General features: G+C 38.7%; 1 protein-coding gene across 8 annotated transcripts in view; it reads right to left on the bottom strand.

Moving 5' to 3' along the window:
- The window catches only part of ARMC9 (armadillo repeat containing 9), a 61777-nt gene that overhangs the window by 16238 nt on the left and 19672 nt on the right, over positions 1-25867 (bottom strand). For 4 of the 8 annotated variants that reach the window (XR_006018415.1, XR_006018416.1, XM_042042440.1 and 1 more), the window contains 13 exons: positions 21310-21344; positions 20043-20154; positions 19030-19122; positions 17674-17764; positions 16680-16803; positions 15028-15167; positions 14174-14250; positions 12090-12164; positions 10929-11019; positions 9592-9650; positions 5667-5744; positions 4896-5000; positions 3659-3774 (listed from right to left, as the gene is read on the bottom strand). Coding sequence is in view for 4 of the 8 variants with exons in the window: in XM_042042440.1 (XP_041898374.1) it covers positions 3659-3774; positions 4896-5000; positions 5667-5744; positions 9592-9650; positions 10929-11019; positions 12090-12164; positions 14174-14250; positions 15028-15167; positions 16680-16803; positions 17674-17764; positions 19030-19122; positions 20043-20154; positions 21310-21344 (1196 nt within the window). In the remaining 4 variants the exon portion in view is untranslated. The remainder of the gene's footprint in view (positions 1-3658; positions 3775-4895; positions 5001-5666; positions 5745-9591; positions 9651-10928; positions 11020-12089; positions 12165-14173; positions 14251-15027; positions 15168-16679; positions 16804-17673; positions 17765-19029; positions 19123-20042; positions 20155-21309; positions 21345-25867) is intronic. The other 4 variants (XR_006018417.1, XR_006018418.1, XM_042042441.1 and 1 more) reach the window with 1 other exon arrangement.

The following is a 25867-nucleotide window of genomic DNA, read 5'->3' as shown; positions in this document are numbered from 1 at the left end:
TAGAACAGCATAAAAGCCATCAAAGCTTGTCCTTTTCTGCTGCAAAATGTAGTTTAAGAATGTCTTCATCTACTCACTGCAGTTTCCTGCACACAAATTAGTTAGATACAAAGGACAAACTTCTCATTCAGGGTGGTACCGCTTGTTTCCTGCTTAAAACATGGGAGCACCAAACATTTATATTATTTCTACCACTTGGGCAGAGCAGGAGGGAAATTAATTTTCACATATTTTCACAGTGTTAGATTTCTGCTGTTTACATTTCTCCTCTGTAGTTTGCATAGCAAGGCAATCTGTAAAGGCTCCTTCACACCATCAAACTAACACTTCTCTTAGACCAAGGGCTACCAGAACCAGCATGATGGAAATGTGTTTTTAATTTGTATCCAGCAGTGACGTGAAGCCATCTTGTAGAGGGCACAAGCTGCACAACTGAGAAGATTCAAGTTGTGCCAAAATACGAGACTCGCGTCACTCCAGGATCCCAGGACACTTAAGCAAACACCCTGCCTGGGTAGATGGTGCTAAAGAGAGGCAGCAATTGCTTCCAGAGATTATTTCTGATGCAAGAATTGCAGTGCAGTACCACTCCCACAGGTTTAACACCACTTTTTTTACTTCCCATAGGAAAGTCACTTCATTTTCACAAGCTTGGTTTTCTCTCCACTTATAAAGCAAGAATGTAATGCTTAGACACCCCAGTGGTAATGACAATTTATTCCTGAAAATATATTTTCTAAATAGGCTGCAAGGCTGCCCGTCAGGGACTGAAATGGTTCAGGAAGAAGGAAGAAGTTTTGCCCATTATGGTAAAAACTGTATAAAGAAGCTACTAGCACAGAAGCCCACCCCTCCTTGAAGATGCTTGACTGGAACTTTGGGCTGTGAGCTAAGCCACCTAGATAAGATAAAGGGGACACTATTGTTCAATCTCTCAGGTCTAGGGAGAAGCAAACAAGGCTGAGGCAAACAAATGCATCCACAAGAAAGCCAAACGCAGCAGAGAATCATCCCTGCCTGGGTCTGCAGTGGGGGAGACCACAGACCTCAGAGGCCAGGTTTACATAGACTCCCCCACAGCCGAGGAGGGAGGAGGAGGTTTTGAGTTTGTGGTGTAACCTCTGGTCAGAGGCAGTGAACACCCATCCTCCCTTACACAAACCGGCCCAGCTGTGAAACCCCCAACCCCACAGGCTACATCCACGGGACACTGATGTGGGAGGCAGCTGAGGGGGTGTCATAATCCATCAAAGACCCCCCAAAGTGCTCCCCAGACTCATTCCTGAGGCCTTGCAGCACAGAACTGCACGTGATGCAAAGTGATGCAACAGACCTAGAGTCTGCTGCTAGAGACTGTGTCAAACTGCCCCCACACCCGGGGGGAGGTATTTGGGCATTCCCACCTGGCCTGAGCCTGTATTAATCCATTGGATTCTGTGCTTTTCAGGGGACCCTCACCACCCAGAAGACCAGAGCTGGAGAGGATCAACAGAACGTCTCTGGGATCCACGGAGTGGTGATACTTTCTTTAGTCTGTCTCTGTCACTCTCTTTCTGTACTCCCACCTCTTTTCTATTTGTTTCTCTTCCTTTTTCTCTCTCTTTCTCTCATATTTACAATCAAATAAAATCCATACTATTGACTTTGGCATATGGTCTCTTTAGGACCTTAATTGGGGCAGAGGCATTTGTAATAACTTTAAAAAACAGACCGTAATACTGCCCTAACAGCCAATTCCACACAACCAGTACAGCTCTCCAAGCCCACCATGGGTAAAACACTGTGCAGGTGAAGTGGGACCTTGAATTCTAACACTGACCCCACAGTAAAGTGGTAATGTATATTTAGACATACATTAGCCAGTCTAGATTTTTAAGGCCTGAAGTTCTTTTAGAGAACTGCATGAAAATGATTAGATAATCACTATTTTACTAATAAGAGCTAATATATTAATTAGTTGCTGCTTTCTTCTGACACACAAACACACACATTTAATATATAGGGAGAGATATAGTGTGGATGTTATGATGGTGCAAAAAGTTGGCCACTGTAAGAAAGGACACGAAGTCAGAACTCCAAATCCACATTCTGGCAGACAAAGTAGGTGCCATGTTCAAACAAATGCCATTTCATTCAGGCCAGTACTCAGAAGAAAAAATAAGATTGCAAGGCAAATTCTGCCCTGGGATAGCCAAAAATTCTTCTGCTTTGCAAGTGTGTGTTTCCTTCATCTTGCTTTTTAAAAAAATAAATGTCTTCTGGGGCTCTGTCCATGCCCAGATCTGATATGTTACACTTGTCTGTTCTAACAACCTGGTAATGTGGTATGTATAATCCCATATGAATGGTACACCTGCCAAAAAGGTGTGTTTGGATGACTCAGGAGGGCTCCCAGTCGGGTCATTTGCTTGTAGGAATGCTAATGCCAGCATGAGACACTGGGAGGCAAGATAAAGCTGTGACCACTCCGTGTCCAAAACAACAGACTTCACTCAGAGTCAACTACACCTGTGCAACTACAGCCCAAATCAGTTCTCACTGTCTTCTGTACCCATTTTCCACACTAAAATGAGGAAGAAATGTATGTTAAGAAATAGAAAATATGAACAGGAAAGCAAAGAGTGGCAGGGGATGACATGAGACAATCTTCAGGACTGATGTATAATTTCACTACACTGTTGTGTTTCAGGGTGCCCATTCCTTTTAACATACTTGCCTATACCAACCCTGTGAGTTTTGAGTATTATTATTATTATACTTTGTTAGTCTTGTAGTCTCTCAGATTAAGTATCCACAGAAATGAAAACATTAAATCCTGTGAGTTTTGAGTATTATTATTATACTTTGTTAGTCTTGTAGTCTCTCAGATTAAGTATCCACAGAAATGAAAACATTAAATCCTCACAATAAACATGCCTGTCTCATAGCTACCCAGACTTGATCAAATCCAAAACTATGCAACTGAAAGTAAAATAATCATTTAAATTTGGGATCTCATTGGTATTTTAGTTCCTCAGTCAGGACAGTGAACAGGACAAATCTCATCTCAGAAATTAAGATATACTTGCTCTAACAGAAGGCAGAGAATATTCAAGGAGCTCTACACTGTAAGACTCCTTTATTCCATTTACAATATGCCTTCTACTCTGACCCAAATGACACCAAGGGCAAAGTGTCACACATCCTTCTGATGGAAGATGTGTTTCTTCCAAAGCAGGAAAACCCAACATAACAAGATTTTTATCTTTCCCATTTTCTTTTTCATCTGTCTCTTATGGGTGGCTAACAAACCTCCCCAGAGCAATATCCTTTGTTGCTTGTGAAGTGGAGCATTGCGGATGCTTTGTGCAACTTTCCAATGGAATATATACGAGAAGATGCAAGAACATGTGGGATATAATGCAAATTTAAATCAACCTGATCAGTAAATATTTATTCAACTACTTCGCGTATGTGACCTCAGCCAATGGACCTTTCTCTGCCTGCAATATTCCACTCCTTTTTTTGAAATTATCCATAATGAATGACAATGGCAATGCACTTTTAGGTAGGGAAGGTTTAGTTATTAGGCACTGTCGTGGGTTTCTTTTCTTTGTTGTTGTTAGGCTTTTTAAAAGAGCTTAAAAAATCCAACTTGGTCTCATTTGTTTGGACTTACATTAGATATGCAGCTCTGTGATAAGCTGGTGTCACAGGTCTCTGGACAGGCTCATCTGTACTCTGATGGACACCAGCAAATTGCTTCTTCTTAGTTTTTGGAGTGTGAGTCATTATCTGATACACAGGAAACAAAGGAAAAAAAATAATGCAGTGGAAAAACAAGTATCTGAAACCATAGAGAAAAGTCTGTTGAAACATTGCAGCAGAAACTAAATTGCATTCTGGTGTCACTGGATAAAACTGACTGGAATCACTGTAGGCTCTTTCATGACATCTTCTCTCACATCACTTTTTCATCATCAGGATTCTGGACTCTTGAATCCAGAAGGCATAAGTCACATTTACAACAGAATGGGTTGGGTTGGAAAAGTTCTTAAAGACCATCCAGCTCCAACCCTCCTGCCATGGGCGGGGCCACCTTCCACTTCATCAGGTTGCTCAAAGCCTCATCCAATCTGGCCTCAAACATTGGGGCAGCCACAGCTTCTCTGGACAACCAGTGCCAGTGTCTCATCACCCTCACAGGGAAGAATTTTTTCCTTATATCTAATCTAACCTACTCTCTTTCAGTTTGAAGCCATTCCTCCTTGTCCTATCATGACATACTCCTGTGAAAAAGCTCCTCTCCAGCTTTCTTGTAGCCACTTTTAGGACTCAAAGCCCACAATAAGGTCTCCCTGGAGCCTTCTCTTCTCCAGGCTGCATAACCCAACTCTCTAAGCCTGTTTTCACAGGAGAGGTGCTCCAGCCCTCTGGATATCTCAAATTAGTCACAGCACACTAAATGGCACTCATACAAACTTTATGCTTTTTTACTTAATAGCTTTTTGCTGCTTGAAGTAAGACAGACAATACTTGATCCGGCACAACGCCTGCAGGAGCAGTTGACTTTTCAACTTTTCTTTTTTTCTAAAATAATTTCAGACCAGCAGAATGTTCCAGTATTAACCTGCTCAGCACTTTGCTTTGTGTGCTCACAGAGTCACTGGTGTAGCACTAGAACCCTGAGGCTGCCTGTAGCTGATTATTAAGCCACAGCCTGACCGCTCCCTTCTCACACTGCCTCTGCTTCTCCTGAGCAGCAGCTCATACACAGACTGTGAAAGATTCAGACTGCTCTGCAGGTAGCACCTGCCTCTTCAAGCAACAAATTGAAGAAAGTGGTGAAACTACTGAAGTGAAATACTTAACCCAGGAAATTAATTTGTTTCAAGATTCTAAGGAGCGGTACTCACTCCCAAGTACTCGGTTGTTAGCAGCTTCTCTCCTGAAAGCTCCCCCAGCTGAGGCAGCAAAACCTCATCTTTGTCCAGATCAGGCTCCAGGATGTCACGGTCCTCCTGCAAGGCAACAAGAAACTCAGGTGTGCAAGGAAGCTTTAAAGCTGGTAATATGAGGCTGGTACAAAAAGATTGGAATCAATATTTCAGGATAAAAATATCATACAACAAGGCAACAATCCTCTGTTCATTTTATTCCACAAACCTCAAATGTAACCAAGTAAAAACTACCAAGAGTTCACTCCCCTGTGCCTATTTCTAGAATAACTATGGATGATTCATCTTTCATGGGAGCTCTGCAGCTTCTACAGATCAAAAAGCCAGGAAATTTTGAAGTTTAAGGGATTCCTCCAGCAAACCAAAACCAGTAGTACAAGAACAAGACAGTATTTTTGCTTGTGTTTTACTACTAAAAAGAATACTCTTCTGTCCTGCACAAGATATCCTAAGACAGACCCACTACAGATGAAGAAAACATTCTTTGCTTTTGAAACAGGTTGTGACAGTAAATGTAAATGACTGTCAAAAACAGTAAATGAGAAAAAGTAAAGGAATCATTCTAAAAAGGTATATTGTAAAGTTATGTAGAGAGCCTGGCATAAACTCCATTAAAAACAATGGCCACTGCACTCTGATGAACTCCAGAGCACAAGGAAAATGAAAAGCAGTTTCACTGTAGTAAGATTTAGACTCAGTTTTAAATAGTCACAATCAGCTCTTAATTACCTGGAAAGCTGGGTATGTGTGAAAAAGAAACCAGATAATGGCAAAAGGATGAACACTTGTAGACTGGGCAACGATCACCTGTATTAAGCAAAAAATAAACTCCCTCACCACCAAGAAACCACACTCCAAAGTCCATAATATACTGTATTTTGATGGGGGGGCAGACAAAGTTGCAAAGATGAGCTCCATAAATAGGTCTGGTGGGATTTTTTTTACATGATTTGTTAATGTAGCCAATCCTGCTCCCTGACATTACTTACTACCAGGTAACCGAGCCTGAAAGTGTCCCTCATCTGTCTCCTTGTATGAAATAAGGACTTTTCCCGATGTGCCATCACTCCAGTGCTGAAATAACACAATAGGTGCCCTGTTCCCCACTGCTCCCAGGCTGCAGCAGATGTTGGCAGCAAAGCCCTGTAATGTAATGGCTTGAAGCCCTGTGATTAAGCTCTTTCCTTTGATGTACTCTGTGGCTGAAGTGTATTTTCACACCACAGCTCTCTGATTTTATTGCCAGGTGCTGAGTGACAGTGGATCAGAGGGTGTCTGATAAATCGTCACTGTACAGTCACCGCACACAGCTCCAGCTTGTAACTAAACTTTTAAATCAGAGCTACAGTATCACATATTCACTTTTACAAGCAGCTTTTCAAGATGGTCCAAGTCAAATAAAAAGCAAACACAAAGATCAAATACTGAAGATAAATTAAGTTAGTATTTAACAGACCAGTCAAGAGAATACTGAGCACCAGGAAACACACACTGTGACTGTGGGTGTCAACACACCCCAGAAGGCTGACATCTCAAGGCTGGGTATGTACTCCAGGAGCCAGTGTATCCTAAGCTCTACACTAGTTAATTTAAAGCTCACCAGACAAACACAAAAGCCAATTTATTTCTGAATAACAGTACACACAGAGGCATTTTTCAGATGGTTATATGCTCCAGAGTCGCACAGTACAGAATCTTAAATTTCTGAATGTAAGATGCCCTTAGAAATTCCAGAATTTTCCTCTAACAGGCTCAACTGCATCTTGGCCATGGTGTTTAGGAGAAAGTAGTCATTACCACAAGATCTGCTCAAAGCCAGGAGAGAATTCATCAACTCTAAATTAAACACAGATAAAAGCAAAAAAAACCCCATGAAAGATAATTGTAACAGCACTGGGAAAATTTGCATGCTCTTGTAAACAATAAAAGCTTGAGCAAAACCTGCAAACTGAGGCTGCATGAGAGTGTCTTTTTATTGTTTCTTAAGTTATAAAGGTATAAATAAACGTATTGAGCAACAAATTCTAACATCAGCAAGCAGTCTGAAAGCATGTCACTAAATTGGCAAAACTGGCAATATATGGGCATATCCTGAAATGCATTCAGTCTGTAGTAGTTTAAAAGTTACATAAAAGCAAGACTTTCGATAAAATTTTCCAAAACTTTCTGTTTTGGAAATGATCACAACATCAGATGTTATCACAGAACACCATTGAGAACAATACCTCACTGCAATTCCAAAATACAAAAGGGTTCCAAGCATTGAGGTAGTGAGTCAACAAATCTTTGTTTATTTAACAAAGTTACAACATTATGCATTATGGCCCTGATATTTGTAAACTATATTTTCTAAACTGAGGGACTAAGAAACCAGATGTCCTTGTGGCAGAACAGAATTACAGTTCCCAGCAGCAATAAGGATTCAGAATGTGTTGCAATTAACGTTACACTAAAAAGTTTCAAACTTGGCTTTTCTTTTTAATATAATGGCAAAGCTAATGAAAAACTGGAATTGGACAGTTCTCTGTTTCAAAGCCTACTGTTACTTTTTGAGTCAAATAATAAGAAATGCCAGAAGTCCATTTTAATCACATTATGGCCCAGTGGCAAAAATGCATTTCAAAATTACTTGACCTAGAGCCTTGTCTTTGATGGTGAGCAGCAGTAACATATCTAGGGGGTAGGACTGAACAGAATTCACCTTCCTTTCATTCCCAGGAACAGGTAAAGTGATGGAAGTATTCAACATTATCATGCAATTCAGTGCCACACCTTTCAGGAAGGAGTTCCTTACCTATGTGTTTTCCCAACCAAACACACTATCCTTTAAAAAAGTATACTGAAATTCAAGTAAAAGTATTATCACCCTGGATTCTCACCATACACCCAAGACACTTGAAGCCTTGAAACATTAGTTAAAAGGTGTTAAAGTACCATTTTAAGCAAAGGTAAGTTTTAATGGTTAATCTCCAGGAAGCCCACAAGCATTGATTTTGGGTTGGAGGAGTGGAAAGATTACCAAAAACTGACTTCAGGACTGTAGGAGGTGAAACAATTACAATAATCTAATCTTATTAGAAAAAGAGGTTTACTGTATTCCCTTAGAATAAAAAGGGGAGAGCTGATCATTAAATAAAACTTCTTTGTAGCGCTAAACTTAGAATTTCCACATAGCTCTAATTTTAGGCAAAGGGATGATTAGTTCACCACCTATTGTGCCACAAGACAAAGGTATACACAACACAACAACTGGATAAATAATGCAACCAGTGCAAGGCTTCCCTGGACACTGCCAGTAAAAGGCTGGATCCTGCAAGGTGCTGCACCCCACAGCGACTGAGAGCACACCACACCTGTTACACAGTCACGATATTTGCATTTTTATCTGCTCTCAAAACATCAGAAGTTCAACATGCACTAGAAAATGCACTCTCTCAGGCTGCAGTAACAGGACAAATCTTAGACTTGGTTTTCCCCAGTCACTGTCATTCCCATTACTGTGCAATGAGCTACTAGAATGTGGACACAAATGACTTAAGTTTTATGTGTCTTACTCTTTCTTGGTTCAGGACAAAAACCTTGTATTTTGTCTAAAAACATGGTTTTCACTAAATATGTTCTGCAGTAACACTTCCAATACAAGAACATTTTGCAGTTCACTAACTCTCCATGTCACTGACTTCTTCAGGGCAAAACACATACTATGAATGTATGTGCACACATACACACACCTAAGTATGCACAAATACTGCTTCCAGGACATCTACCACAGCTGTTCTTTTAAATTTCTCAAGCAAGGCTTCTCAATAAAATAAAAATGCAATGGGGTAGATTTCCTTAAGAAAAAACTCCAACATAACTGCTGACACTGTATTTTCAAGCCCCCACTGTGCATTTATGGCAATGCAGAAATGGCAACACCACCAGTGAAGACTGGGTATGACATTTCCCCCACATGATTTACATCTTGCTTTGATTATTAATTTAGGTGATCAAGTATGTTGCGTTGTCTACACCCATGGCTCTATGAAAACAGCTTCTTAAAAGATGTTGAAATACTAGTATAAAATGCACTTATTAGCAAAGAAGGAAATACACAGCTAATCAGCTTATATTTACTATGACATAGTTTCTCATGCTTATTTTATTTTATTTGCTCATGGGATTTATTCCTTATTTGTAATAACTGTTTCCCTTTCTTACATTCCAGCAATTTATTAATACATTTCAAAGTTTCTAAACTGCAAATAAAGTCATACCCTGAATAGATAATGATACCTTAAGAAAAAGTGACAACCTGTTTATAAACTATTCTGGTAACATACTGGTTCATTTGCTTCCTTTTTTTTTAACTGCACCCAATGGGTCTGCTTGAAAGCAAGATTTCTACTGCTACAGCAACTCCTCATCTCTTCACTTACACCAAGCTATAATCCCTTTAGTTATCACAAAGGTGGTGAGTTGCCAAAATTAAAGAAGAAATGAAGAAAAGGTAATGGAAACAGATCCAATTTTCTTGTTAATGCAAGAATAATTAAGTAAAAGTAAAAACCAAAACCCACCAAAAAACAAAGTCTGGTTTATTGACACAAATATTTTCTTCCTAGAAGGTTAAGAATTTTTCTAAAAGGCATCAGAAAGCCTTTACACTTACTTGCTCATACTCCTCTTCCTCTTCATCATCAGACACAATACTGTCATTGAATGGCTCTTCTAGAAAGAAGCAAAACAAAATGGTGTCAGTTAAGCTGCACATGTACAACTTAACAGAATCTCATTATCACCTCACTTTTACAAGAGCAAGAAAGATAACATGCTTCTCATATAGACATGTCCTTTTCAGGGCAACTATTGAAATAATTTGATCCTATAATCATTCTAGAAATCACTGAAATCAATTCATATTTTGGGAAATGGCAGAAATAGAAACATTCTGGAATTGTTACTTTCTCATAAAATCCACGGTGACATCTCACTGTATTTACTGACAAGACTTGAATGAAACTGTGTGCACTAGCAAGTTTGTCTATTTTTCAAATATTTTTTAATAAGAAACTCTACTTCTCCCTACAAATACTTTAATATTATACTGCTTTTGTACATAAAACATTAGTACTCATGCAGAATACTTATTTAACTTTCGGACAAAATTATTTCCTCACGAAAAAAGTGGCCAGGCTTATGTTGGAAATCTGAAAACACAACTTGTACTCATCAACTCAGACAAAACCTCTTAAAAATTACATTCTCAGGTAGAAGAGGAGATTCTATAACCTTGAAGAACAAATATGACATAGTGGCAATACAGTGCTTGAATACTTTATTTGTTCTTTTACAAGCTAGAACTGTAAGATAGGCTGTGTTCTCTTCCCAAAAGCCAAATAGAGCAGTTCAACTCGTTCTATGTTTACTGCACAGAAAGATTCAACCAGAATTAATCTCCTTTTTATTATTTGCTTTCTCTTTCTTCAGTCTTCCTTTCAGTCACAGGCAACAGAAAACGGAATAAATATTCCACCTTCTCTGTCTGTATCAACAGCATCTACACCTCCTGTGACCCATCAACATACTCTCCAAAAAGGATGGTCTCTGCTCTGTATTCAGGATAAACCATTTCACATAAAACTACACCTCAATGGAGCAAGAGATGAGCACAGACAGACCTAGTCCCTAAATCCTGTTTTACAAATTTCTACTGCATTTTTGCAGTTGGCAGCAGTCTCTCATCCCTGGTATGAAAGAAAACAGCCAAGGTCATTTTATTTACGGTCCCAAAACTTTGGAATTGAGATTTACTCAGCCTTTAACTTCTTCTTTCTTACTACAACATAAATGGAATTTTAAAACACATGACTTTCAAATCCTATTCACCCTCTCTCAGACCATCACACTATTGTTATTCTTTGAAGGTTCCAATGCCAAGTAAATACATGAACTTTTTTATGGCTTTTGTGAAAGATTCAAAGCTCTGATAGCTGCATGTGTTCTGACCTGAATTGAGTTGCTTGATAACATATTCAATCTGTCGAACCATCTCTTCACTTCTTTCCTTGATAAAGCAGCGCAGGATTTCTTCCATTCCCTGGATGTAGCAGAAAACACTGGTAGATCAGTATTTCATGTGACCACAGTGACAGAGATCTGTTAGCTACAATATATATTTTTTTGGTCAGGAAAATCAGGCAGTGTGAAGCAAACCATGGTATCCAGCTCCAAGTGTTGCACAGACAAAAGAAATACACTCTCTAGATTGCTTCGAGGCTTAAACAGAGACATGTCCATGATGAACACCAAATTTTTACAATAGATCTGTTGCTTTTGCCTTCTGAATTCAGTAACCAATAGTCATCAGAACAGGGTAAAATTTACATCCACAGAGACAACAGTGCAAGGTTCAGAGCAGGAAAGCAAAAAGCAGAACCAGCTTTGACTTTAAACCTGATCTCTCTCTTTACGGCTCCTTATAGGCTTGATGTTGTGTCTTTAACCATTTAAGATCACTTTCAATCCTCTGTGCTCTGTGAGGTGGAACATCTGACAACAATCACGTCTGCATAACTCCCTGGGTTAGTTCTTACGATACAAAGATGTGCTGCTATCCCAGGAGCAGCTTCCTCAAACACAGAAGTTGAAACACAGTCATTACCATTAGACTTTCACAGGAGATCAGTTCCAAGTTCTGAAACCTTCCTCCTGCTGCCTTCCCAAATAACCATGTCTACACCAGGCAGAAGGAAAAGCAGCAAGAAGAACTCTTCCTTTTAGTAGCTACTCACTGGTGCAGAATGAGCTACATAAGGGGAAGAAGTAGCAGGTGAGATGAAAGCATCTCCTGGGCCACAAGGAATCTACAAAATGCTGGAAGGACACACAGTTCTAAAATAACCCATTTAATTTATAATTCAGACAGAATCCTTCACACTACTGAGGCTCCACTCCTGGGAAAAAGACCTGAAAATATGGCAGAAGTGTTTGACACATACATTCATACTTCCCTGAGGATCAAAGTGGGAGGGCCTCTTGTGGGTTCCCTTCTCAAAGTGCCCTGGCTCCCACCTCACAGCCCTGCTGTGCCCTGCTCAGCAGGTCCTTGTCTGGGCCATCTCTGGCAGAGCTGTTGATTTTCATGCTATGCAAAGCAGCACTTCTTACCATTTCTTTGGCTTCTTCCCGGACAGAAGGGATGGCCAGAATACTGTACAGTGCTCCATGCACATATGACTGGATCTAAGAGGAAGAAATTGTCATACCATGAAGAAAAACTCTTACATTCATCCCAGCGGACTATCAGTAAAATGTAAGAGTGAAAGTGTAGAACAACTATACTTCAAAGAGTTTAACCAGGCTAGACTGGACTTGCAAAAATTCTCACATGGGAAGCAGAGAACTTTTAGGATGCAAATATACTGTGATATGGTTCTAAACTGGATCTAAACCAGTGTGCTGCATGCCAATTTCCCAAACAGCCCCACTGCTTCCGCTAAGGTATTCTTGCAGATTGACCTAGCCACAAGAGGGGAAAAAAAAAAAAATTAAGAGAGAAAAGCAGAAAAAGAAGGCTAGTTTCTGACAAACACTAATAGCAGTACAAAAACCAGAGAACAGGGAAAAGACCCTGCCAGCATTAACTCAAGACAGTCTTCAAGCATTCTAGCCTTAGGCAGGATGATAAAGCCAAAGCAGCTTCAAACATCCTCTCACTCTGTTGCCTGTTACTGTCCCTCAGGAGAGGCAAAACCTGCCAGCATAAAAGCTCTGAATTATGGCTAGTGAAAGCCACCAGATCAGTCAAACTAGTTTTACCAACACTTATGTGACCCTTTCTATGGGCCAGTTACTTTTGGAGCACTAAGATTTTCAGTCATCCTCTGTCTGTACCTTTGGAAAAGTGGACAATGAGCAGGCCTGGGAGCAGAGGAAGCCAGGGAAAGTAAGGGACTGGGATTCACACAAGGATTCCATAGCTTCTCAGGAAGCTCTCCTCACACCCAAGAGCACTGTAGTCCACTTTTGACTTTGATAATAAAACTTCTGCCAAACTAAGTGCAAAGTACATTGTAAGAATGCACCCTCTGAGAGAAATTTCAAAGTAATTTTATGGCACAGACTTCAACAATATGGTAGCATTTTCTAAGTATTTCACTCTAGGGGTTAGTATTTTACCTTGTATTAGTATGTATTGTCTTAAACTTTCATCAATCACAAAACAAAGGTAGTGAAAGAATCCAATAAAGGTATGTCAGATTAATCAAAACAATGCTAGTGAAGAACTGATCTGCATCTTCTAATGAATTCATAACACGTGGACAAAGCACTTCATCGAAGTATATTCTCTATTTTTAGTTTAAGTTATAAACAAAACCCCTTGATGATACAGTCACTGCATATAAATCAAGACACCAGAATTTCTATTTCATTTTTATTAGAAGTCTCCTAACACCTTGCACAATTGTAACGGAATTATTCTAGAATATCCTGGTAAAAAATCTGCCTCCACGAGTTCAGCTTTGTACAGTATTTGTCTGCATTTCTTTCTGCCTTAAATTTTACTCCATGGTTAAAGAAATGCCCCTCTGCAGGGACAGCTGAAGCAATGCTTTATATATCAGACAGCAGGTATCAGAGTGATGTACTGACAAGTATTAGGTAGAAATAACTAATAATTTTTAGCATTTTCCTCTGGGGTAGTTCAATTTAGCATCTAAGATGCATGTGTGCCCTGAGACAGAAAAGAAAGGAACCACAAAAGGTTAAAGTGACAGGTCAAACGAAGTGGAAGATAAAAAGATATTAAGGCTTGAATGTCACAAGTCTACAGCTTTTTTATAGTATTCCTTAAAACTACAGCAAATGTGTTTCCCTGCACCCGATGTTTTGCAGAATGGATTTGCATCACACATTGTTCATCTCATAAACGAGTTAAGCTTGAGGTGACATTTAAGCAGCATCAGAAACTGCAATCAAGGCACATGGACTGCATGGTAACTGCATCCAAAAGCCTCCATTCTTAGCTGCCAACATTTGTTAAAGGAAGACATACTTCTGTCTAGAAAAATCACCACTCAACAAAATAAAATATACACATTTGTGAATTTTAGGAAAAATTCATGCAACTTAATTACATGAGGGTCTAATAAAGGAAACAAAACCAATTTACTTTTCCCAATTTTTCCTTTCTTGTTTCTTTAATTTTTCTTTCCATCTTTTCATTAACCCAAAGTTTGCTGTACAAATACCTTAAGATTCTCATGGCCAAGAAGACTAGAAAGAACTCTGAGCATGTGGTTTGGGATACTTGCACATATTTTCTTCCCTGCAAAGGCAGAACACATAAATATGCTTGAAAAAATAGAACAGGTCAGAGCAAGTTTCTTTCTTACCTTTTAGAATCAGTATTAAATATAGTTTGCACAGAGCAATACTGTTCCTTGTTCCTGACAAATGCTGCTCAGCATAACTGAGTTGAAATCAGTGAAGTTACTCTGGATTTATGCAGTTGTAATTTTGGACAGGATACAACACAAAGGGGATTAAAAAATTTAACAAAGGCATTTTTTTGCTTACAACAAGCAGATGATTTTTCACCCTTGCCTTACTTTCCTTTTTAAAAGGAAATTTACTTTAAGCTCTTTTTAAGTCTCTTGGGGAGAATTTCTGCATTCTAGAAGTGAAGGCAAGGTGAAGGTTAAGCTCCTCGCCATTACTCCTCAACCCAGTTCTTTCTGTTTACAAAGAAATCTCTTACACACAGTGTGTAAGTGGACACACCGTGTCCTTTGAAAAGTGGGCCTGGAACGTAGCAATGGCAGCCTTCACAAACTAATGTGAAAAAGAATCAAATCTTATAGGGTGCCATTGCTTATTTCCTTGCGAATTCTTTAAAATTTGGTGAAGCTAACCTCCCATAATTGGGATTCTTGGGAAAAGAGATGTGCCCAAAAGCACTGGTTACAACACTCAAATATCTCTGGTTGTGGTCCCTGCTTCTGATTGTAGCCACTTGAAAGAATCCTGGTATAACAAGAAAAAAGATTCACAATCTTCCCTATCTACTTCTTGGAACAAAGTTGTAATTCAAAATGTAAGACACCTGCACTCCGCAGACAAAGATTCATGAGCAAGGCAACACAATACTCCAGGTTGTAATCAGACAGGCAATCTGGGTCTATTAGAACATCAACCAGCCAGAAAATGAGCCCATCTTTGATCATTGCCGACTGCAGTGAACGCCTAGGATTAAAAACCAAAATCAGATCACAAATCACAAATATCAGATCACAACACAAACAGCATTCAAATATATTTATAGCCAGTATAAGCACATTAAAAATACACTAGCCTGCCAAAAAAAAAAATCCCTAAACTACCCATTTTGGCAGAATCATTAAATGAAGTAATTAACAAAGCCTGAAGAAACTGAAGATGCAGATTCCCATATGGTTAGAGGACTAAAACATTGTTGGATAGATTGGGGGGTTTTGTCTTTTGTTTTATTTTGTTCTTTTTAAACATGTGAACTGCTGAGGTAAGTTTCTTCATTGTTTTCTGTGGCTTCTTACTCCAGCTAAAATGGCATTTTCAATTGTCTTTTAAAATTAGTTTAAAAAGCCAGCTACACACAACAGATCCAGAAAACAAATTAATTACTTCTTCTGTCATAGGTAGCCATAGCACTGTAGCACTTTTGTACTGTTGATTTGACAAATGAGGTTTTTTGCTCGAATCTATTTGCAGTTTTCTCTAGACATTCTTAAATCTCATGCTCTTTTAACTCAACTTGTAGCTCCCCTTAAAGACTATGCTGAATAAAGTGCCAGGTGGCCAACTGTGATCTACAATAGAAATTCCACACTTTACAATACAAAAAAAGAAGTATATACTGGTAGAAAGGTCTTAGTGAAGAATAGCATTTTTAATAACATTATTTCCAAGAGGATTTAAATTTAAATTGCAAACATCAAAGCAGGTGTTTTCCTGGCTTTGGTCCTGATAGCTCATATGTTTCTCAGTGCTGGATATTGCAGCAAGTCTATGGCATGGACTAAGGAAAACAAGGGAGACCTGACCACATATTAAAAAAGTTCTCCTTATGTCAAGTACCTGGAATTAACCTTCTATAAGATTGTTACTTTCTAGAAAATAAAAAACTTCCAAATTTTCAGTATTCCTCCTGACTACTGTGAAAACAGAATTCCTAAGACCATATTTATTTGATAAATAGAGCAACATCATGCCCTTTACTGCATTTGCATTATTTCTTCTGTGGTGGGCATTTGAATCAGACTGCTAATGCAAAAGTAACAAACAAGACAGTCCATGCATAGACAGCTCCAGGAAAGAGGGTCAACGGAATAAAGATGAAATCCCTGAAAAATGTTTGCAGAAAGGAAAATGAAAACCTTATGCTTTGGAATGTAACACAACTATTTCTTTCAATGTAGGATCATCAGAGCTTTCTACATTAAGATTTTCACTTTCTTCAGTTAAGGAACATACAAAGCACACGAGGCTGTGGCAGGAGATGTACATTTACTTGAGCCTTGACAGCTGGTAGGAAGTCAGGTTAATTCAGTCAGCAAAACTGAGTTCTCCTCCATAATAAGTGACATTGCTTTCATCAGCCATCAGGGTTCTGATGATTGTTATGGGGAAATCAAGTGCTCTTCTTTCCTCCCTGAACAGAGCCTAACTAGCCTGCATTTCCTCTCCCGCTGTCACCACCACACGCTGTGCTTTCATCACCTGAGGCTGAATTTCTGCAGAGCCCCCAGAACATTCTCCCATGTAAGGGAATCCTTGTCTTCAGCTTTCAGTCTGTCCTCCAGCATTTGCAGCAATGTTGGGTTCTGAGAAAGGTAGGCACGACCTGGTGCAAAAAGCGATGAAAGAACAGATGCTGAGATAGCAGCTATGACAGAAAAGCACCCTCTCTTTGGAAAAGTAAGCAGGATTGACCTCAGTTTCCTCTTGACAAGCCACAGTCTTGTGCCAAGAGCCAAACAAACCTGCACAAAGTTATGTAGCAGACCAGTTGCATTCAATCCAGACGCTTGGGGTATGAGAGGTGCACACTTGCCAAATTAGTACCACACAGAATCCACTGTGAGTATATGCTTTCTGATCTATCAGTTTTGTACAATTAAGGAAAAGAACAGAGATGTCCAAGGAGCTTGGGAAAGTCAGATGCCCTCCTGCTACTGACTTCAAATGAGATTTCATCTCCTAGCAATACTTAGCTCCAAAAATAGCAGCAAACCAAGAGCTAATTTGGGACAGGCAGAGATACAAAGCTGGATTTATATGCATCTAGATTGTTAGCACTGCACACAAAGATTTCTTCAGGTGAGGATCAGGAAATTGCAGGAGCCACAGTAGCTACTCTTGCACAGCCTGGTAGCAGGTCTGCCCACAGGACCCCTAATTAATGGGGATTTTTCTCTCATTAACCCTCATGAAGAGACTGAAGACTACATTAAAGGCAGTATCTGAGTAAGATCCCACACAGATCACAAATCATCAAAACAAGTCAGAAATGCTGAATATACAGTGTCAAAATGAAAACTTTCCAGATACTGAAAAGCTGTTTTGAATGCATGTAACAAAAGACAGTGAATCCCTAGAAAAAGGGTGCAAATAAGGCTCTAAATTTCTACATGCACAGACATGTACTGGTGAAGCACCTGTAAGACAGCATTATATGAAAATGCTATCTTATTTTTTGCAGTGAATCTTTTACCTTCCATCAGTGAAGCAAAAGCATTGATGAGCCTTGCCATATACTGTCTGACTACCTCACTCTTAGAATATAACAATTGGAGGATGCTTCTCTGGAAAAGAAAGCAAATGTTAATAAACCACAAAGAAGGAAAACACAAAAGTTAGTCTTCCATAATGTTTTAAAAGCTTCATTAAACTTACACAGAAAAAAAACCCCCTTTGAATGCATATTGATTTGTCAATATGATGTACAATTTCTTTTTTTATTGCCAGGGGGCTGAAGAAGAGATGGAAAATGAACAAATAGGCAAATTACAGCTTCCCAGCTGAGTCTGTTAAAACACCATTAAGCTCTATGGTGTAGAGTGGAAGTTATAATGAGCCAACACAGTCCATTTAAAGCTGGTACCTAAAATTAATATTCAATCAGTGACAAAAAACCCCACAAACCAAATAGCTTAGTTTTGTTGATGAACTAAAGTGCAGTAATATTACCTGAACAGGAACGCTTTTCTTTGACAACGAAGAGTGTGGGAAGCAGCTCAGTAACTTATGAACACCACCACATTGCAATTATTTCTAATCTGTTTTATTTCAGGCATTACATATAACTTCCCTCTTACAGAAACTTACAGGGAGAAAAACTGATGGTTGATTTAATAATCCCTTACGTTTCCTAGTGGTACAAGTGACTGTTGCAAAGACAATGAAGCCACAATAAACCAAGTAGGCTCAGTGCCTCGAACCCCCGGGGAACTCAATTATGCACAAAAGTCACTACAACCAATGAAAAAAGTTGTGCTTTTGTTAGCAACAGTACAGAATTATTAGGGGCTGAAACAACAACTCAAAATCAACACACCAGCAATTCCCCTTTCTAAAGAAAGGTGCCAATTCACCTCAAATTCACAGAAACACTGTTGACTACGCTATTGGAGGTGCACAATGACACATTCCATAGCGCATTGGGACTGAAGTCCTAATTTAGTTCTTATCTTAGATCAGCGAAATGAATTGAGTGTATTATTTAACAATACACAATCACTCAAAAGGAGACATAGCATCTGATAAGGAAGGCAAAGGGCCCCAAGCTTCGGTTCAACTCACAGAAGTGAAACACAGAGAGGTGATAAACTTCCTTTTGTCTACAAGAACTGTGTCTACATTAAGAGCTCTTGTAATGCAAACCTTTGCCATCAACATTTAAAGACTGGGATGCAGAAACTAAATGTATCACCCCATTTTGCCACTACTACCTTTTTTTTTCTTCTCCCCTTCTAGACAGCAATAAAATTTTATGATCAGCACTTTATAGACGCAAATGAGCAGTATCACACAGAAGTTGGACAACTGACAACTCTCAGTTTCAGCTGACCTGACAGTTGCTGTGGCAATCTAGGAGGTCATTACTGATGTAGGCTTGCATGACAGTGTCTCTCTGTTCTCCAGGATATGATGTTGTCAAGCGCTAAATAAAAAACAACATAAATAAACAAGTCAAAAAAAACCCCAAAAACCCAAAACTGTGGATTGATGATTCCTGGAGATTTTAAAGGTGCTGATACTCTGTAGCTGAGAATCCTCTTTCATGGGGAGCAGTAATTCATCTAAGGGAAAGAGATGAAATGAACTGACCTGACCTCAGCTCTGTGATCCATTACAAAACTGCTACTTGGGAGCTGTCATCATTGCCCATACAGGAAGGATACAGCATTACTTCCCATAAAGTTAAAAAACCTACAGATGTGGTGCTTTTCTTAAACATCTGAGACAGAGCACTGGGCTAGAAACTAGCACTGGTCAGAACAAACAGATTGGTTTTTATGTGAAAATGGACACTGAAACTTGATCAGAATTCCACTATTACCATCTTTCATGTTTGTCACTTTGAACACATCAGCTTCCTTTTCAGCAGGAAAATGTAACTTCCTGTTGTCACCTGTAATTTTTCTGAAATGTCATTACATGATCCAAGTCAACCAAAAAGTAGGTTCCTGTAAAATACCTTGATTATAAAGGAAAACTGGTGATTAGAGTCAGGTATGTCTTGGATACAGCAGTATTTATATAAATGTAAACAAAAAAAGATATATGGAAAAAGGAACTGCCTAAAACAACAATTTATTTGAAAACACAACAGAAATTATTTCCACTGAATATCTCAGAAATCTGGGAATTCCTCATGTGAGGAATCTGTCTCTCCTCAGATGAGAAGAACACTGCTACACTACAAACAGACACCTCCTGCCTGGGCTACCTTCATAATCTCAACAGCCTTAGCCTCACCAACAGTGAAGCTGCCTGTGATGTTGAACTCATCACCAGAACAACCATCTTGTTTGCAAAATGGATCTTAGCTCTGGATGCCTCCAGAGGCCCTGTCCTTACCCAGCGCAGAGCCTGCAGTAAGAGGGCCTTGAGACGATCACTCCCTGTAATCAAATCTTTCTTCAACTTCTCATAATCCAAAGAGGGCAACAATGGCACCTCCTGTGTCTTCCTAAATGCAAACGGAAAAGACATTCATCAAAACTCTCTCCTTGTTCAGTGCAGCTGATGTTACTGAGGTGAGAAGAGCAAAAACAGGAAGTCTGCTTCAGGAAAAGAATTTCCACATTTTCACACTTTTATTACCATTATAGTGTTAAGGCAACAGACTTGTTAAATTCAGGGTTGTTTTTTAATTATACATGCAGCTCACTTACCATCATAACTTGCAGAAAGTAAACTGACAACCAGCCAGCTGATCATCTGAGATTTTTACTGGTACAAAGCAGTACAGCAACATCATTTTTTTCCCCTCCCCTACTGGACCACAAGGGCATGAGGGCAGCACTCGTGGCTCTTGACACAATTAGAAACAGATGCAGTAAAAAGCTGCAGCTCCAACTCCACCTCTGAGCCCTCAGGCACACAGAAATGTCTTCTCCAAGGCAAAGGTGGATTTTTACAGGCTGGAGTATGCTGGCTTAACATGAGACTTAATACAGGACTATTTTCTATGCATCAATACTATCTTGCTATTATGAAATTTAATAGAAGTTTCCCTTAAGAAAACTGGTTCCAGTCAATGTTTTAATCTTAATATTTAAATACAATCCACTAAAATATTTTAATATCTTCCCATCCTACCACTTTTCAAAACAAATTTTAATCCTAATTGTCCCATTATATTGTAAACAACAGGATAAAAACAGTGTCTCAAAAAATGTAATAAAACTTCACCTTGAATATACCATCTTTATTCAGTACTATAAGCCAAAATTTACTAAGTCAGACACAAAAAAATTAAAGTCAAAGCACCCAAAAATCCATATTAGTGACTTCCCTTTTTCCTGGATTTGTGAGAATCAAACCAATTACAACAACAGGACTGAAATATGTGGAAACAGTAAAAATACAGCAACAACCTCACAGGTGTGGAATGGCAAATTTACTAGATTAACAACATTCTGTTGAAATTAGAATGTTACTGAAGCTGCTCAGCAGAAGAACACAGACCACACAATATTTGCATCAACATTCACTCAGGTCAGAGGAAGCACAGAGGAGGAGTGATTCCCATTTGCACACAACTGGCAGTGTGTACTTTAGTTTACAAACCCCTCCTCCTCTTCTCTACAGATAGAAATGAAGCTCAGCAACAAATACTTACATAGAGGCTAAAGATGCTCTTAACAGTGTGGAAGCCTGGATCACAAAAATAAAGAAAAAAAGAAATTACAGCAGATTAGTCCAAATTTCACATAATGTTCCCAATGAGGTCCAAAGTGATTTTTTTCACTGAGGTTCTGCAGTTCTTTTCCTATAAAGCCTGTGCTGTAAACCAGAAACACAGCTAAAGAAAGAGCACTTCAGTGTTTATCTTTCTTTTCCCTTAAAGTGTTTCACGGGTAAAAATCTCTTTTGTTATGATCTGGCTATATTATCCTCACCCACATAGTCCACAAATTACCTATGCTTGAAGCACTTAAAAAAGTAATAATAAAAAAGGAATAGAAACAACTATCTGAAGCCCACTGAGGAAGATGAAGAACTTGCTAAGCACATTCATTGACTTCATAAATTTTCATACCTTTGAAATTGCAATAATATTTCATTGGAGACCCAGCATGCATTCCTACATATAAATTTATTGTAATTCTTTGTTTCAACACTAAAGTTATTAAGTGCCTGCTGCTACCAAAATATACCCCTATGTATAATTATTAATATGTAAAGACAGGACTATGTATTCTAGTATGGATAAAACCAATATGAAATAGCATGCCATTTCTCAGTGGTTCTGCCTAGGATATTATAATTAAATCCTGGATATTTCTTCTCTGATGCAGGGTGACACAGTGCATATACAGGCACCACTACACAGCATGGAACAGCAACCATATAAAAGTTCCACACGAAAGTTGTCTGCCTCAGTAAATAGTTTTTGCTAGAGTTAATTGTAGGTGAGCAAAGAAGCAGCAATTCTGGCATAAGAGTGCTTCATGTCATGCATTCTGATGTCAACTACATGCTGTATTTGCAGAATATTCAATGTCATCTCTTTGTGCTGATCTCTCTGCTAAAAATCTCTTGTTACCACTTATGCCTGTGAAACTGGTCTTCTCTCCTAACCAAGCCTCTTTCAGTGGGAGCTATATAATCAATGTCTATTGTCAGATGTAAAACTGTGGGATTTAGGAGATAAAAAGCATGAAATACCATAGAGAATATTGAATTACACCAACCGACATATTCTTGAAAACAACTTGGTGGGTATCCTTGCAATACAAGGAACTGCTCTCTTAGATGTGAAATAAGCTTATATGCATACTGGAAAGCGTTTTATATTTTGTCAATGAATGACTTGTACACAATACACAATTAACAAGTCATACACCTCAAAAGTAACCTGTCTTGACCAGCAGTTCTCATACCATAGTTTATCTTACACAGAATAAAAGTCTTTAAAGTATCATATCTGCCCCTAGACTGTTTTGCCCTCGTTCATTTTCCTTAGCATTTTTGATAAGTATAAAGACTTAATTTTGTTTAAACACAGCTGTTTTCCCAGTTAAAGCCTAACACCTTGTAGCTGAATGTGCAATGAAATCACAAATCACTTTCGTTGCCTCTGTCAGCACCTTTCTCCTTTCTCCATTAGAGAAAATGGAAGAAAGTGACTATAGCACTTGAATGCAAAAAAATTACAGAGCCCTTGGAGATGAGAAGGTCAAACAGAGAATAGCAGTGAGAAAAGAAACAGAGCAGGGCACTAGGGATATATAGATGTATATAAGGATTCTCTGCTTCTCAACAAAGTCTTTTTTACACACCTCTTTGCTGTCTAAGAAAGAAAAACATGCTCCAACCAAAATCTAACCGGAGGATAACTGGTTAAGATACACATATCACTCTTCTGCACAAATAAAACTTCTTGGCAACTGTAGGATTTTGCAAGCTTTTATAAATTTCAAACTACAGAAACTTCAACTGGAAAAACATTCATATCAAACAGGACAAGGTCCTACTAATTCCCAAACTACTTTTTAAGCCAGCAGATGGAGTACAGCAAAGTATTTAGTATGGTTTCCTTCTGCACTCCACCTACACCAAAAAGGCACCAGAGAGCGAGGCAGGCCCTACACTGGGGCTCTGAGGGCAGAACCACTGAGCTGGAAAGACTTCTGGTCACTTTGCTGATCAGACCCAGTTTATCAGTCTAGAACCTGCACAGGAGGAAGGAAGCTCTTTCAGGCTTTTGGTCTTTCTGGGAAAGCAGTAAGGATAAAGTTCCTATTACATCAGGTTCAATCATCAAAGCTAAACAGGAATGGAGAAAGTTTTGGGGGGCTGGTTTGTTCTTCACTGCACTGTCATTTCTCAATCTATGGTCAGCACCACTGATAAGCAGAAAGAATGCAACCATGTCACAGGCAGAGGTTTCCTTTCTTCCTTTACATCTGCATTATTGCAATTAGTCATAAGTAAGCTAATCTGTATCTGTAACTGTGGCATGGTGAGTAAGGCACTGGCTCAGAAGACACACTTATTGTCCTGATTCAGCCAACAACTGCAGACAGAATCCAAACGTCATTTCACGTCTCTGGGCCTCAATTTTTCTCATCTGGAAAGCAGATACAGGCATCAATCTCTTGAACATGCTGGGGTTTGAGATCTAGCAATGAATGGCAGAGTGCAAGAGCTAAAAGTTATTATTTTGCTATTAAACAATCGAATACTTATGGCACAAACACCATAAATAGAAATGATTTAGTAGCTCCTCTTCACTATAATTTTTCTTTGATTACAAGATTTATTTCCTCAGCATTTTCTCCCAAGTCCTTTCCCCAGTCTCACCTTTCCTGAAACAGGTTAAACATAATTGTAACCGTTTGAGTAACGGTATACCTTAGATTGCCTATGAAAAATAGAGTGTGAAGAAGCCAGGGTGAACATGTTCCTATGTCCCAACACCCACAGACTTCATCTTGAAAAAAATTTATTTCATGCAAAGCCTATCTTGAGAGAGGATCATTTGTCATAATTGAAAGACATACAGAATCTCAGTGTCTTAAGGAAAGAAAAAGAAACACAAGAAGAAAAACAGCCCAAGCATAGCTCATTCCGGTAGGATCATGGGGTAGACTTATGTTTGTGCTGGTTCTTGCCAAAGCCAAACCAGGTGCCACATTAAGTCAAATAATTCTGTCACAGTGCACATTAGCCACAGATGGCATCCCTTTATTTTTGAACAAAGACAGGCATGAATACAAACAGCATGGAATAAACCAAAGAAGTTCAAAGGGAAAAAAAAAAAATCAATATTTATAAAAGAAAACAGATGCACTTCATGTGCAAGCCAAAACCACAACTGTTTTTATCAAATACTGCAGCCCTATATTCAAGCCATATCCCCTTTGCTGTTTGATGTATATATTCATAATATGCTGAAGGCAAAGCTGAAAGCCAGATTCTGACCTCAGTTCCCACTCTGAAAATGTGCCGTAAGAATTCAGTGTAAATCCAATGCAGATTCAGAATCAATAATCAAAGATATGTGATGAATATGTGAAGAGTAAAACCAAAATTTGAGCAGATTTCTACAAATCATTAGAACTCACAAATCTATGTTGAGCTCATTTGCTACACACTAATAACAAGAAGACTGCTCCATGCAGCCTGTGAGGGATTAGACCCTGAGCTTGTGTAACCAGGCAGGTTTACTGGGGCTATGCAAAGTATTATTTCATAAGAAGATCTGCAAATGTTTTAAATTATGTTTTTCTCTTACTTATACTAGAGATATGCTGTTATGAAAACTTCCCACTTGCCATATAAAACAGATTCCCTAAGACATCTGATGTGTACATTAAAAAGTCACACAGCAATACTGTGTGATAATGTAATTACAACACAAATGTCAGAAAAAAGTATAAAATACTATACATAAACAGTGAGGGGAGCTGAAAGCTACCCATGTATTCAAGAAATACCTCAGAATCAGTCAGACAGCTTTACAAAAATTTTATAAACAACTCTGCACAGTAAGTTTTTACATTCTACATTGTATAAAGTTACATTTAACTAATGCTTTATACTAATCTCTATAAGAAAAAAGTTCTTCTTTAGCAAAAATCATTTGATTCATAATTGCTCATCTGTAATCAACCTTTCTCAATCTCAAAATAGAGCATTATGTGAGAGAACAAAATGCTTAACATCAAGCAAAAAGTGTCCATTATGAACATTCATGTCATCAAAGGGAACAGGTTGATTGATACAGGTGATCTTTCACCATAGGTAGATGTGGGTAGTGTTCTCTACATCAAGATAAAAAGAAGTATGTAAGGAATAGTCCATTGCATTCAATACTTCTATGACTATTTCTCAAAATAAAATGTTGTTTTAAGTGGAAAGTTGAATGCCCACAAGGGTGTACTGTAATTCCAGGTGATATATATGTTTGAAATTTAGGCAGCTTTTCTTGAAAGGCAAAATCTTGTTTTACCTAAAGAAAGTGATAAAAATATAAGTATGTATTATTTTAAATTGACTGGCATTTTTCAGAATTTGTGTCAATGACTTTTATGAATTGATTACATACTGAGCTACTTAGAAGTAGACTCATTTCCTTTCTTCACAAAGAATGCACTGACTATGGGCAAAATTAGATACTTATGGTGCACTTGTAGTATTGCCAGAATACAAACTTCCATCTGGGTTACACA

The sequence above is a fragment of the Corvus kubaryi genome, unplaced genomic scaffold (genome assembly GCF_017639235.1).
Source record: "Corvus kubaryi isolate FWS band 111438036 unplaced genomic scaffold, C.kubaryi_AGA036_p1.0 37397, whole genome shotgun sequence".
Taxonomy (NCBI): domain Eukaryota; kingdom Metazoa; phylum Chordata; class Aves; order Passeriformes; family Corvidae; genus Corvus; species Corvus kubaryi.
The sequence above is the reverse complement of the archived record's forward strand: the minus strand, read 5'-3'. Positions and strand labels throughout refer to the sequence as shown.